The sequence below is a fragment of the Miscanthus floridulus genome, chromosome 8 (assembly GCF_019320115.1).
Source record: "Miscanthus floridulus cultivar M001 chromosome 8, ASM1932011v1, whole genome shotgun sequence".
In the NCBI taxonomy this organism is placed as follows: Eukaryota; Viridiplantae; Streptophyta; class Magnoliopsida; order Poales; family Poaceae; genus Miscanthus; species Miscanthus floridulus.
The window spans coordinates 149,223,432-149,235,614 of NC_089587.1; the positions used below are offsets into that span (position 1 = coordinate 149,223,432).

Genomic DNA, 12,183 nt, shown 5'->3' on the forward strand with positions numbered 1-12,183 from the left:
CAAGTTACAGATAAATATCTCCTGTCGCAGTCTCATGGATATAGTAGAATTGCTGGAAGAGATATGGATCTGTTTTAATCCAGAGGAGAAACAAGTTTATATAAAAAGCTATAGCATAGCATAGTACATAATGCCCTAGGACGGGAATAGATATTTGATGTTGAGGATGCTATCTCTCAAGTGTCAAACCCAAAGAAAGCAGCGAGCCAACCAACCATCGATCATAGATCATCGTTTTCGTCATTGCCCTCGTTACCACTGGATTACCCTAAGGATAAACACATCCATTTGTGTATTAGTAAGTAGTACAACGTACTAGCAAGCAGCAGCCCCAGCACTAATATAATGCTGTATATATTTGCTCCTCTAGGAACCTGACAGCGACGCGAAACAAACGTTTGCCGGGCGATGATGCTTACTCTTTGTACGACATTCAGCAGAGACGTCGTCGACGACCACGACGACGCTGCATTTCGCAATGACAAATAGCCTCGTATACTGTCCTGATATACGTCAGCTTTGTTTAGCTTATAAGTCGTATTTTTTTAAAAAAATAATGTTATACAACACACATGTGTTTTAGAAAAAAAAAAGATATATGGATTTTTTTTTTGTCCCTCTCTCCCTCTCTCTCTTTTCAATTGTAGTCGACAAGACGTAGCGGGTCGTAGTACTGGTACGTGTTCCAAGGAGCGGGTCGTCGACGTGACGGAGGCCACTACCGAGTGGTCGTAGCAGTCGATGTGACGTGACAGAGCGGGTCGTAGCAGTAGAGGTAACTGCCGATTGGGAACTTTTTTTTATCATTGTATAGAAAAAATGTTTCTTGTGATCTGTGGATCTGTGTTTTTGTGATTTGTTGTTGTCTAGAGGTAGAAGAAGGCGGGAGGTAGAAGAAGGCTGAAGGTAGAAGGAGGATGGAGGCTGTTGCATCTTAATTCTATAGTGCAAAAAAATTCATATGTTGAAACCGCATAAAATACATAGTTATTAGGTAGACAAACTCATTTTTTTCAACTAACAAATAGTATTTTTTCTTACAACAAATCAGCGAATAATACTTCCAACCGTGACTTGTCAGCCGTGACTTGTCAGCCAAGCCAACGGGCCATATACACAGCAAGAATGCAGGACGACTACGTGCTTTTGTTGTCTGCGAAGGCTCCAAAACCTGGAGCATACGATAGGCCAATCATAGCGCCATTCGGAGCGGAAAAAAAAGAATGCCACAGCGCGTGTTTCCTGATAGTACAGGATGAAAACGGTACGAATATTTTTTGATCGTATTTGAAATCGAATCTGTTTAGAGAAGTTAAGATCTGTCCGTATCCAAGTCTGAATATCCAATATCCGATACTGTATCCATATCCAAATACTCAAATAACATATTTACGATGTCGATATCAATCGTATCCTATCCGATATAGTTGATACTATCCATATTTAAATCTAAATCTAAACAAAAATATAAAAACAAATATAATATCGATATATCCATCGTCGGATCCGTTTTCATCCCTATTCGCTGATATCATCGTATCGTATCCCCGTCAAACACTGTTCGTTAACCGCTCCTGTCCGTCCGTTCCCTCCTTTCCTCCATCCATCGCAGCCGTCCGTGCCCAGCCTTATCCTCTCGCCCACCGCCGTCCTCTCTCTCCCAGGCCCGGCCCGACCCGACCCTGCCAGCTCGCCGTCCTCTCTCTCTCTTTCCCCGTCCCGCACCGTGACCCGGAGCTCCCGCCCCCGCTACTGCCGGTGCCGCCCGACCTCCCTCTCCTCCCACCCCCGGTGCGGCGCGCAAGCCTGTACCGCCGGAGCCAGACGGCGGGCGCCGGCCCTATCCCGCCGACGGCGGTCGCGGCGACCTATGCAACGCGTCTCAGGATCTCGCGCCCATCGCCGCCGCCTCCGGCGCCCCCTCCCTCTCTCTCCCCCACGCGGCACGCCCTCCGCGTAGCAGCCTCGCGGCCACACCGGCCCACCCTCCGTGCCACACGCACGCGCCGTCGTGCGGCTCTGCAGCTGGTGTCGCCTCAGCGCTCTCCTGCCGTCTCCTGGACGGCGCACTAATCGGTAGCCTTCTCGATTCTTGATTTCGTTGTTGTTTTCCTTTTGCCAGATTGTTTGCCTTCCTGTTCTAGGTTTAGGGTTGTCACCATGTTAATCGAGTCTACACCCAAGTTCAGTGTTTATGCATTGCTTCTTCTGTTCAGATATTTCGATGGTTCTTACACTTATCTATCCATGTGCTGCTTTCATTTAATTTGATTTAATTTGTTTACATGTATTTTGTTGCCAGGTGTAAAAAAAAAAATCATCTGCAGAGTTGTGTGCTCATTGAAAAAAGCTCCCCTGGGTATGAAAACCAAACTCGATGGCATGGTCAATTCTGCAAATTTCATATTCAGACCAAAGTATCACACCTGCAAATTTCATATTTAGACCAAAGTATCACACAAAATTTGCTTTGGGTTTCATACTCTGTCATTATTTTAATGTTGGATATGCCTACTTTGGTCAGGGCTTTGTGCTGTTTATTCTCCTGCACCGCATACTCCTTTCGTTAGAGATGGAATTTGGCAACAACATATTCTCTTAGTAGTGATCATTATGAATCCTAGGTGCCCAACACTGTTAATTGTTCGTACTGACACATGATAGTAGTTCATCTGTCCTTTTGCTTCTCATGCATGTGTTACCAATAGCTGCTGAATTGCTTTATATCAACAGAAAATTTTTATCATACACTGTTTTTTTCCCAATCTTTTGTTTTGTTATAGTGAGTTGTGATATGTTCAATGCCGTAACAGCTGTGCGCATTTCCATCACATGCATGTTGAGGTTTCTGCGTGCATTTGTATGGTTCCTGGACTGCGAACATCGCCTGTGTATCCATGTTTTTTTGTAGTTTAGCAGGAAAATGCTACTGCCATCCTCCTTCGCGCATTGGCGGTAAAAGCACCACCATGCAAATCAAAGGAGGCTTTCCAAAAAATTATCTAACAAGGTTCCGCCAACAGTTTCACGTGGCCTTCCACACTTTAGGTACTCTTCTAGACCTTTCAATCTGTGGATTTCATTTCCTTTTTTGCTTATTTCCAGACTAATAACAATTACTATGCTGATATACCTAATGAGGCAACCTATGATTCTTTATTATAATTGCTTAGGCCTCTCTCTACATGCCCTGCGTCTCGCTGCGTTTAGGTTAACTGGTTGTTCTAACGCTTCCTTTTGTTGTTTCAGACTTAAGGCTTACTCCTGCCGTGTATATTGACTCCTTTGCTCTCAACTTCCTACCGTCTGTCTTTGCCCTTTTGTATTCTTTCATTGCTGGTTCGATTCCCAGGTGATGCCACTCACTTTTATTTAACTTCTACTTTACGGTTCACGGTCCTTAATTGTTCTTATTTTCTCTCCATCGCCTCGCTGAACGACTTGCATACCTATTACTGTTGTTTACATCACTCGATAACCTGTCTAAGACATACAGGGTGTTTAGCTAGACATGGACAAAGGCCGTCTCACGAAACTTCACTGATGCAGTGTCTTTTTGAATTACCTCGGGAACTACCTGAAACTATTTTTTGTATACATAGTGTTCGGCTACATGCAAAACATGGCTACGTGTTTTGCTTCTCAGTTTTAGGTTTCCTGCCAATAGGTCTGCATCGGTTTTATAATTGTCGACAATGACGTGCAAAATTTCCTGCCACTGCAAAACAAAGGATACATAAATATTTTGTCAGACGCATATTATTCCTCTGTAACTCATATATATATATGTCGTTACCTGCTTAACTTCAAATTTCATGGGGAACAAGACTACCATCGATTTTTTTATACATTAGTTTGCCTCAGCTTTGTTTTCGTACGCATGCTATGATGTCCTCTTGTTAACTGCCTGCCTCTGCTCTGAGGTTGCCCTCAAGTTGGCATATCATTTGTTTCTCTTCGCTGTTCACTTAGCAAGGTGGCGACAGATATTCTTCTTATTGTTTACACCAAAATTTGGAAAAAGAGTCGTAGGGACTTAAAAGCTCCTAAGATCATGTCATCAAGGAATCAATCGCGTGCAGGTCGGTATCAGCTGATTCGAACGCAAAACTGGAATCGACTTTCTTCAGATAGCGCCAGCAGATAACGACAAAGGCTACGATCGGCGCCGGGACAAGTCATGTTGAACTTACAAAAAAGGAAAAATTAGAGCCAAGTTATCTTAAATTATGAATGTTTTCTCTAGGGTCAAAGATTGTGATAATTCGTGCTTAGATAGGAGTCATGCGCGGGTCCCGGGTATAAATATCAAAGCCGGTTATTATAAAGGAAACACAATCAATCAAATACAAATTACTTATTTTTTTCGGCTTTGGTCACCCCTTAGGAGTAGGAGTAGAGTAGATCTCGGCGAGTTCTTCAGCAAGTACGGCTGCATCGATCCGGTCGACCTCCACTGCGACTCTGGTATAAGTTAGTTATCGACTCTTGTCTAGTTCAAGTAAGGTTGCATCGATCTGGTCGACCTCCACTGCTTGAACTAGATTAAGGTAAGTTATCAGCTCTGTCTAAGGGTGGCGTTCCTTTGGATAGATTCATTAAGTTACTGATATTGTTTATTGCTTTCATTATTTATTTAATTACAGCAATATCATTTCGTCCGATTGGGATTGATCTAGATCGGCTTTATATCTTTTTTAACTCATCGTTTGTTAATCTAAATCTGATCTAATCCGCACTTTAAACGATGAGTTATGTTTTATCGGCTATTTTATATCAATCTTAATTGTGTATAGCGTGCGGTTAAGATGTGTCTGATCTTGAGTAGATCTATTGGCTAGCGAAAACCGTTCCACGGCCCGTTATCACGGCCTGTGTAATTCTGCCTCACCCCACTGTTAGCACCGTGGAGTGAGGATCGTTATTTGGTAGATCTGTTTTTTGAGAGGGCATGATCTTAACTGTGCGCTACGCCTGAATCGGCTGTTTTAGCCGATATCGAGTGCTTTCACGAACATTTCACGTCACGAGACTGTTAAAGTAGCGATAGGTTGAAAGATGTGTTAGTCCCATGATCTTGTTATTGTATTACGGCCTGCATAATTTTGCCTCATACCCCACTGATATTAGTAATAAGTTAGGGTCGTCGAGTCTATTGTTGTTTCTATGGCCTGCATGATTCTGCCTCATGCCCCACTGGTTATAGCAATAGATGAGATCTAATATGTTCATTAGATTTATCTCTATTAAATGGTTGAATGATGATAAACTGTTTCTTTTATAAAAGTGGTTCGGTTACTTGCAGTCATTGGCTTAGTATAAACTAATTATTGTTAATATATTATTGTCATTGACCAATATTTGTCTAAAGATAACTAATTCTTCTTACACAACTCCATGGACTTTAACCAATTTATTCTTATGAATATGCTGAAATCAACTATTTAGTCGATCTTCTTTCATATCGGCTCTCAGAGCCACACATTCGGGACTGTCTGGCAACACTGGCATGTTTCGTCCTAAAATTAATGATAAACTTTCTCTCATTGTCAATTGCAGGATCAAATTGACTGCACGTCTCGAGAGGAGTGCGCAGGATTCGACCATCTCTGCGCTGAAGCTAGGCGGATCTCCAGCTTCATCGAGCGAACCCTTCCGGCTTGCTCGTATGCCCTCGGGACAAAATTCTATGTCGACACTTATATACGATGGCCTCCTAAAGTTTATATAATGTATCAGTTCATGTGCCGTACATTGTTTTCAAATGTTATTAGTAACAAGATGCATGCATCGTGCATATTGCCACGGTGTAAACGGATAACTGGGGATCACACAGGTTCTTGAGATTTTACATTTGTCTTTTATTTTTCAGATTTGCCTCATTTGCATGATAAGCTAGAGGTACATGGATTTTTCCATTCTGCTGATATCACTTTAAGGTACTGAGAATATTATATGCCTTCTGGATTTTTTCTTCGCATACCTAAGGTCAATTGTAGCCCCCCAAAAGTGCCCAGCCTAATTCTAACCTTGCGAGTGTGTACTTCCTACAGTAATTCCATGAATTTAATTATGCCCTCCATATAACTTCAGATAACTTTACTCTGTTCTCTACTGTCTCTTCTGTACCACATGCAGTACCTGTATGGCTGTATCCCATGTTTTATTTTACCATAACGATTCTTCTATTTTTCCCTTTCTGCGTCTAATTATGAGACTATTCTCCGATGTACACATAGTATGCATATTTTACTACCACGGATACACTAGATTCGGCAAGCTCTTCTAATTAACAATATAATGCAGATTGGCTGCCTATACCTTGCTAAAGGTGTGCTGGTGCTAATCCTAAAAAAGGGTATGCTGCTGTTAATCATTGAAAAAATGACATACTGGTTTTACTTAAATAGGATATGTGCTATGTATTTCTCTATGCCATGTCAAGCATCTGATCTGTGTTTTTTTTTAACGTCTGATAGTTTCCTGACCATCAAACTCTATAGAACCTAACTAGGCTCCATGGAACAAGGCAGGTGTCCGTGCTGAACTCCTCGCTTAGATGCGCTTTATCATAGTCTTATTATGCGCATCAAAACAACAAAACACATATAGTTCAAAATTTCTGTTGTTCCATGCCATCTTAGCAGGCGGTCCGTAATATATTCATTCCTCACAGTTCACACAATGGTCGTGCTGCTTATACCAAATAAAAGTAGGTGTCCTTTGCGCTGCCAAGCACCATTTTCTGTAATAATAAAACAATATAAATCATAGTCTCACTTGATTTTCATTTCGTCAAGACAAAATGCTGATGGTAGCCACCTTAATTTTTGCCTACCACTTCGAGTCTCAACAGGTTGATGCTAAGCACTTTTGATTTGCTCCCTTTTTTCCATGTTGGTTGGTTGCTTCAAACCCAGGAGCACAGAGATCGGTTTGCAGGTTCCTTAGGTGAGCTCAAATTTCCCTACAAATCAATGGGTCAGTACTCAAAAATTTATTGATGTATGTTCTTTTGCCTGTTCATGTTTTACCTTTTAATCCCTTTTTACCGTTTTTTTATTTAGATAGCCTTGGTACATGTCAGTTGTACATGTAACTACCAGCTCAAGAAAGTTCCTCATTTGCCTTCTTTAATCAGTGGGAATTGGCTATGCTGCTGCAAGCCTGCAGCAATAAAGTCTTATCATCTTTTTCTTATGTCGATATATATCCTACATGGTCTTAATTTGCCTTGTGAATATCGAGTGGATGATATAGAGATGGCTTGATGTTAATATCATGGCATTCCTCCATCAATTAGATAGTTTAATGTCTTTGTCAAATCCAAATTATTTGATCGCTGCTAACTGTATAGATTCAAAACTTAATGATTCATGCTACCTTCTGCTAAATAAAATTATTAATGAGTAGGCACAAAAATTGTGAGTCCATGTTACCATGCTTAACTTCATAGCTTACTCTACATATATATGTACTTTCAGGTTGATCTATTTACAATGGTTACAGGTTTCAGAAATAACTTTCCTGTTGAGTCTTGCTTCTATATATATCTATCCATTGGACATCAGAATGCTGTTATTTTTTAACGAATTTTTTCCACCCGTTCACAAGTAATTGATGGTTCAGTTTGTTCTTCTATAATACTTAGCCATTTTTAATTTGGTTTACTAATAACTATGTCCACATGACCACATAGCAGTGTGGTCTCCTTTTTTACAAAGTATAGCAGTGTGATCGAACTCCAGCCCGCGGCAACGCGCGGGGATTCATGCTAGTTTTCAGTGAGTCTGGCGTCAGGACAAGTTATTAGGTCAAGTGGCGCCCGTTGATTGGGTCCCCTGGCCCTGCTCGGCGGCCATCGGCACCCTTCTTGTTTCCTTGACGATGAAAACTGAAGCACCCGTTCGTTGCCCCCAAAGGGCCAAGCCATACTGCCTCCTAGCTAGTACTGTCCTGATGACCCGCTGACCCCTGACCGGCTTTGCTGTGCTTTGTTTGTTGAGGAGGGTGGGTACCAGTACCACAATGATCCAGCCGTGCAAAATAATTTCCCAATGACTGTGCCACACTTTCCCAGTGACTTGGTAAAAAGGAATTTCCAACAGGTAGCCAGTAGCAGTTCCCACGGGAAAAAGAAACTAACTTCAGTTTCTTTGGGTGGATTTAAGTTGTTCAGTTAAGCGTAGCGACCCTGTATATGAAGTTAGTCGGTCAGATATTTGCCGATCGAAATATCACAACATGATGGTGTTCATGGAAGCTGGCATTTTGTTGTCTTAGGAGAAAAGGAGAAGGGGCGATTCAATTTCATTAAAAAACCTGGATTCCAGACATATCTGCAATTCTGAATCTGAAAAGAAAAGAGTTCATGGCATGACAGCGACCGGCCGTGGAAGTCGCTACATTGAATTCTTCAGATAGCATGGATCAAGAACCGTTCTCTTTCAGTTGGACTTGGACTTCCAACTGTTTATTTGCTGCGGTACCATACCAAGAATCTTATCTACTACTACTAAAAGCTAACGTATACAAAAGGCCCGAAGGAGTATACTGCTAGAGTTCAGATTTGTTGGGAAGTGGGAGACGCAAGAAGCAGCAAACGTTGAAGTTCGATGCAAATTGGATTTGGATAGAAGGGTACATTCTATTAAAAGAAAACAATTGCTTAATTATAGTATTGATTTGGGAGTTTGTATATTTTGTTGTAACTGTGTTGAAGGAGGGCCAATAATTGCAGCGAATTGGCGCGCTCAACAAAGCGGATTAAACTAGAGCCAATGGTGTACGTACAAACGGGAGGTGGCAACCATTGTTTAATTTACTGATTGATTGATGCTCACCCTGCAGCAGCACAGCAGTGTCGTCATGAGATGTTGCTATCCTCCTCTTCGGCCAGTCACCGATTGATAGATACACCTTCCTACCAAACCCACATCCGATCCTAGATAAGCTTTCAGTTTGCTAGATTACTCCAAGAGATGTCAACACTGCCCTTCTTTTATAACCACAACTAGCAAAGCAAGAACTATATTGCAGCTTAATCGATGGATTCAGATTCATGAGGGAGGCAAAGAAAACCGCAGGGACCACAAACCATACTATGAATGACATCGCTAGCAAACAAGATGATCTGGCTGGTACATATATATGGGCAATAGTTTGATCTGATATTTCAAAACTGGAGCGTAGCCATGGAGCTTCTTTTGCTGGATTGAAAGAAGTGCCATATCCAAGCAGAAACAGGAAGGAATTCTCAGGATAACAGAGTTTCAGCAAACGAAGGAACCAGTGGAGGCCAATCATACGATGCCAACGACGTACGTCCAGCACCCATGGCCCATTGCTACAATGAAGGTGAAGGCGGCCGGAGCAGACAGCATGTCGACATGCGGACATGGATGGGCTGGTCAGGCCACGTCACCTGGATATATATATATATATATATATATATATATATATATATATATATATATATATATATATATATATATATATATATATATATATATATATATATATATATATATATATATATATATATATATATATATATATATATATATAGCCTTGTCGTTCTAGATTAGCGGCGACACGGCCACGTTAGGTGGAGCCTGACGAAGCAACAACAGCCCCAGGCCCCCAGCCTTGTATGAACTTCAGACAGGGCATCTCGTCGTAGAAGCATGGATGTCTACGCTGCAGAGTTCACGATCACTCCAGAGGGCACACGACAGTTGTTGAATCTGCAGCCTGCAGGCAGCACGTACAGAAACGTTGGTCGGGCACGGCCATCGTTTGCACTTGTTCATCAGAGTGTAGAAACGATGCAAATGCGCAGCGCTAGGAGGGAGGCACGTCATGGATGGAGACACGAAAAAATGCAGCGATCAATTGGAGGAGCGTGCAAAGTAGCAATGGACGGCGGCGGCGTCGATGCTCTGCTGAGTGCTGACGGTCGATGGAGATGGCCACTGAAAGCAACCGGGCCGGGTGGATTGCTTGGCTTGCCCGCATGGACATGGACGAACGAGGCGGCAGACGTTGACATCTATCGGGCGCCCGTTCCGTTTCCGTGTGCTGGTTTACCTGCACCGCGCCGCTGGAAGAAAGATACAAGGGCGCGCCAAGGTGGCCGTCCTTGTCAGCTGTCACGGTCTTGCTCATGGGCTGGGCCACGAGTAGCTTTACGTTTCATGAGTCACAATTGTTCGGTTGGCTGGTTTATATCGTTGCTGGTTCATGAAGAAGTACTGCTGGCTGGTTTGTGTGAGAGAAAAATACTGTTCCGGCTGGAAATTTACGATCGTATACGACAAGCACAAGCCAAACGATCAGGCTAGCTGCCATAATGCTGAGCAGTAGGAAGACCAGCCGGGGATGAATTGCCTGCCATTCGCAGTTGCTACCAGGGACAGGGAGGGACTGGTGCCAAACAACTTTCTCTTAGGTATGGCAGCCCATTAGTTACATGTTGTTCATTGATGCGTTTATGGCAGCAGCGGTGACAGTTTTTCTCTCTCTCTCTCGGTGAAAGTTAGATTTGTGGCTTGGTGGCCATTGCCATTTGCATATGCGTCCGATCTATTAGGACATGCATGGCCCAGGCGAAGAAGCGTAGGGTGGGAGGGGACACATCACACGCGCGCTCGAGCCCACGGCAGGCAGGCAGTGGTCACCATGGCAAGATGCGACGAACCTCCGGTGGACGGGAGTACTATACGACACACAAGGGACCCGGTCGACGTGGCCATGATGTTTATCCACAATGCTTTGTTTTCTTGTCCCTTACATAATCAATCACGGGGGACCAGTCACCCCCCTCACACCACACTCCGCCCGATATTTTCACTCGCAAAGAAACGACACCGGCGGCTAACCTGATGAGGACCGAAACCTACGAGGACTAGCAACTAGCAAGGAGTAAGTAGTAAGCAAGCAGTGGGCAAGACGTAACGGCAATGATCCGATCGCGGCTCGGGGAGTACCCATGCCCCGGCCAGGTCGGTAAGGATAACGCGGCGGACGGGACGACGAGTGCGTGGCTGCGTGCGGGCGCGCCGTGTCCGCACCTCCGCTTTGCAGCGCGGCGCGGACGGCAACTCCGGAAAGGTCGTGGCGTGGCTTCTGGAACCGGGAGAGTCCTGGTGTGTATCCACCCACCTGGGTCCTGCTGACGACGCCAAGCCATCGAGACTTGCCGACTCGCTCGCGCGGCCTAAAATTCGCGGATGGGCGTGGCCTGACGTGTGCTAGACGAGTTTGGCGCCGCCCGGCGTGGTGCCTACCGGCTATCCCGGCGCGGTGGGAGGCCGCATCCACACAGTCATAGGTGGGCCGCTGCCATGGTACCACTACCAGTGGCCTGAGCGGGCGGACCAGCACTCCAAAGTCCAAACGCGCAACGCCCCCGGCCTGAGCTGCTGCTGAACACGTCGTCCGCCGGTACAGTTTCACTATTTTCTCTGCCCATCACTGGCAGCGCTTGCAATGTATTGCTCCGTTGAAAACCGGAGGAGCAGAAGTAGGCGGTACGTTGCGGCAGCCTCCAGTACAAGTTTGTAATTTCCTTTACAAAATAAATACGATAGAGATAGAGTTCGTGTGCATGCTGCCATGCAGAGATACACACGCATGCCTCAGGGCTAGAGCCATGTGCCGCCGTGCCGGGCAGCACGTGTGTCCCGGTTGTTTAGCTTATAATCTCAACCAAATCAGGAGAGTGTTTAGCCATGGCTAGAGCTGAACAAGGGTCTTGTCTTTGGTTGCTTAGCTTAGGCTGGTTAGAGCAACTCCAAAAACTCTTTATATTTTCTCTAGTTTATAGAAATAGAGATCTTGGTGAAAAATACACATCATCAGCCTCTTTAATTAGATATCCAAATATATACTTCATTTATTTTAGATTTCTTGCTAGCCAAACATAGAGAGTGTGGATGGTTCTCTAAAGTGCGAACAAGATATATAAAAACTATCATAGGGTACAAAGATAAAAAAGCGAGTTTTACTCAAATAACTCTTCAAATGATGATTTAGAGAGTAAATTTTAGAAAGACTCCTGAAGATGCTCTTATATTTATAGACCCATATTTTGTTGTCTGTCTTGATCGTGTATATCCCTATCTTCTTTGTTTGGATAGTTTATGGAATCTACATACAACGACATGCTTGGTGTCTCTCTTT

General features: G+C 43.8%; 1 protein-coding gene across 9 annotated transcripts; it reads left to right on the plus strand.

Annotated features, from left to right (window-relative positions):
• The first annotated feature begins 1,642 nt into the window (after nt 1-1,642).
• Nucleotides 1,643-7,377, plus strand: LOC136477358 (uncharacterized). Of its 9 annotated transcripts, none has more exons than XM_066475484.1 (8): nt 1,643-2,076; nt 2,303-2,359; nt 2,814-3,048; nt 3,250-3,352; nt 5,560-5,666; nt 5,873-5,939; nt 6,857-6,981; nt 7,072-7,377. In XM_066475484.1, the coding sequence occupies exons 3-8, from the start codon at nt 2,898-2,900 to the stop codon at nt 7,269-7,271; spliced, it is 753 nt and encodes a 250-aa protein (XP_066331581.1). In that variant the 5' UTR covers nt 1,643-2,076; nt 2,303-2,359; nt 2,814-2,897; the 3' UTR covers nt 7,272-7,377. The 9 variants fall into 9 exon arrangements, 8 of the variants coding, with proteins under 8 accessions (XP_066331581.1, XP_066331582.1, XP_066331583.1 ...); XM_066475485.1 differs by having other exon boundaries at nt 2,912-3,048; XM_066475486.1 differs by having other exon boundaries at nt 2,917-3,048.
• Nucleotides 7,378-12,183: the final 4,806 nt, after the last annotated feature.

Coding starts and splice junctions, on each gene's coding strand:
- LOC136477358 (XM_066475484.1), top strand. CDS start 2,898: ATGTTTTTTTGTAGTTTAGCAGGAAAATGCTACTGCCATCCTCCTTCG. Junction 3,049..3,249: donor CGTGGCCTTCCACACTTTAG/GTACTCTTCTAG, acceptor TTGTTGTTTCAG/ACTTAAGGCTTACTCCTGCC. Junction 3,353..5,559: donor ATTGCTGGTTCGATTCCCAG/GTGATGCCACTC, acceptor TGTCAATTGCAG/GATCAAATTGACTGCACGTC.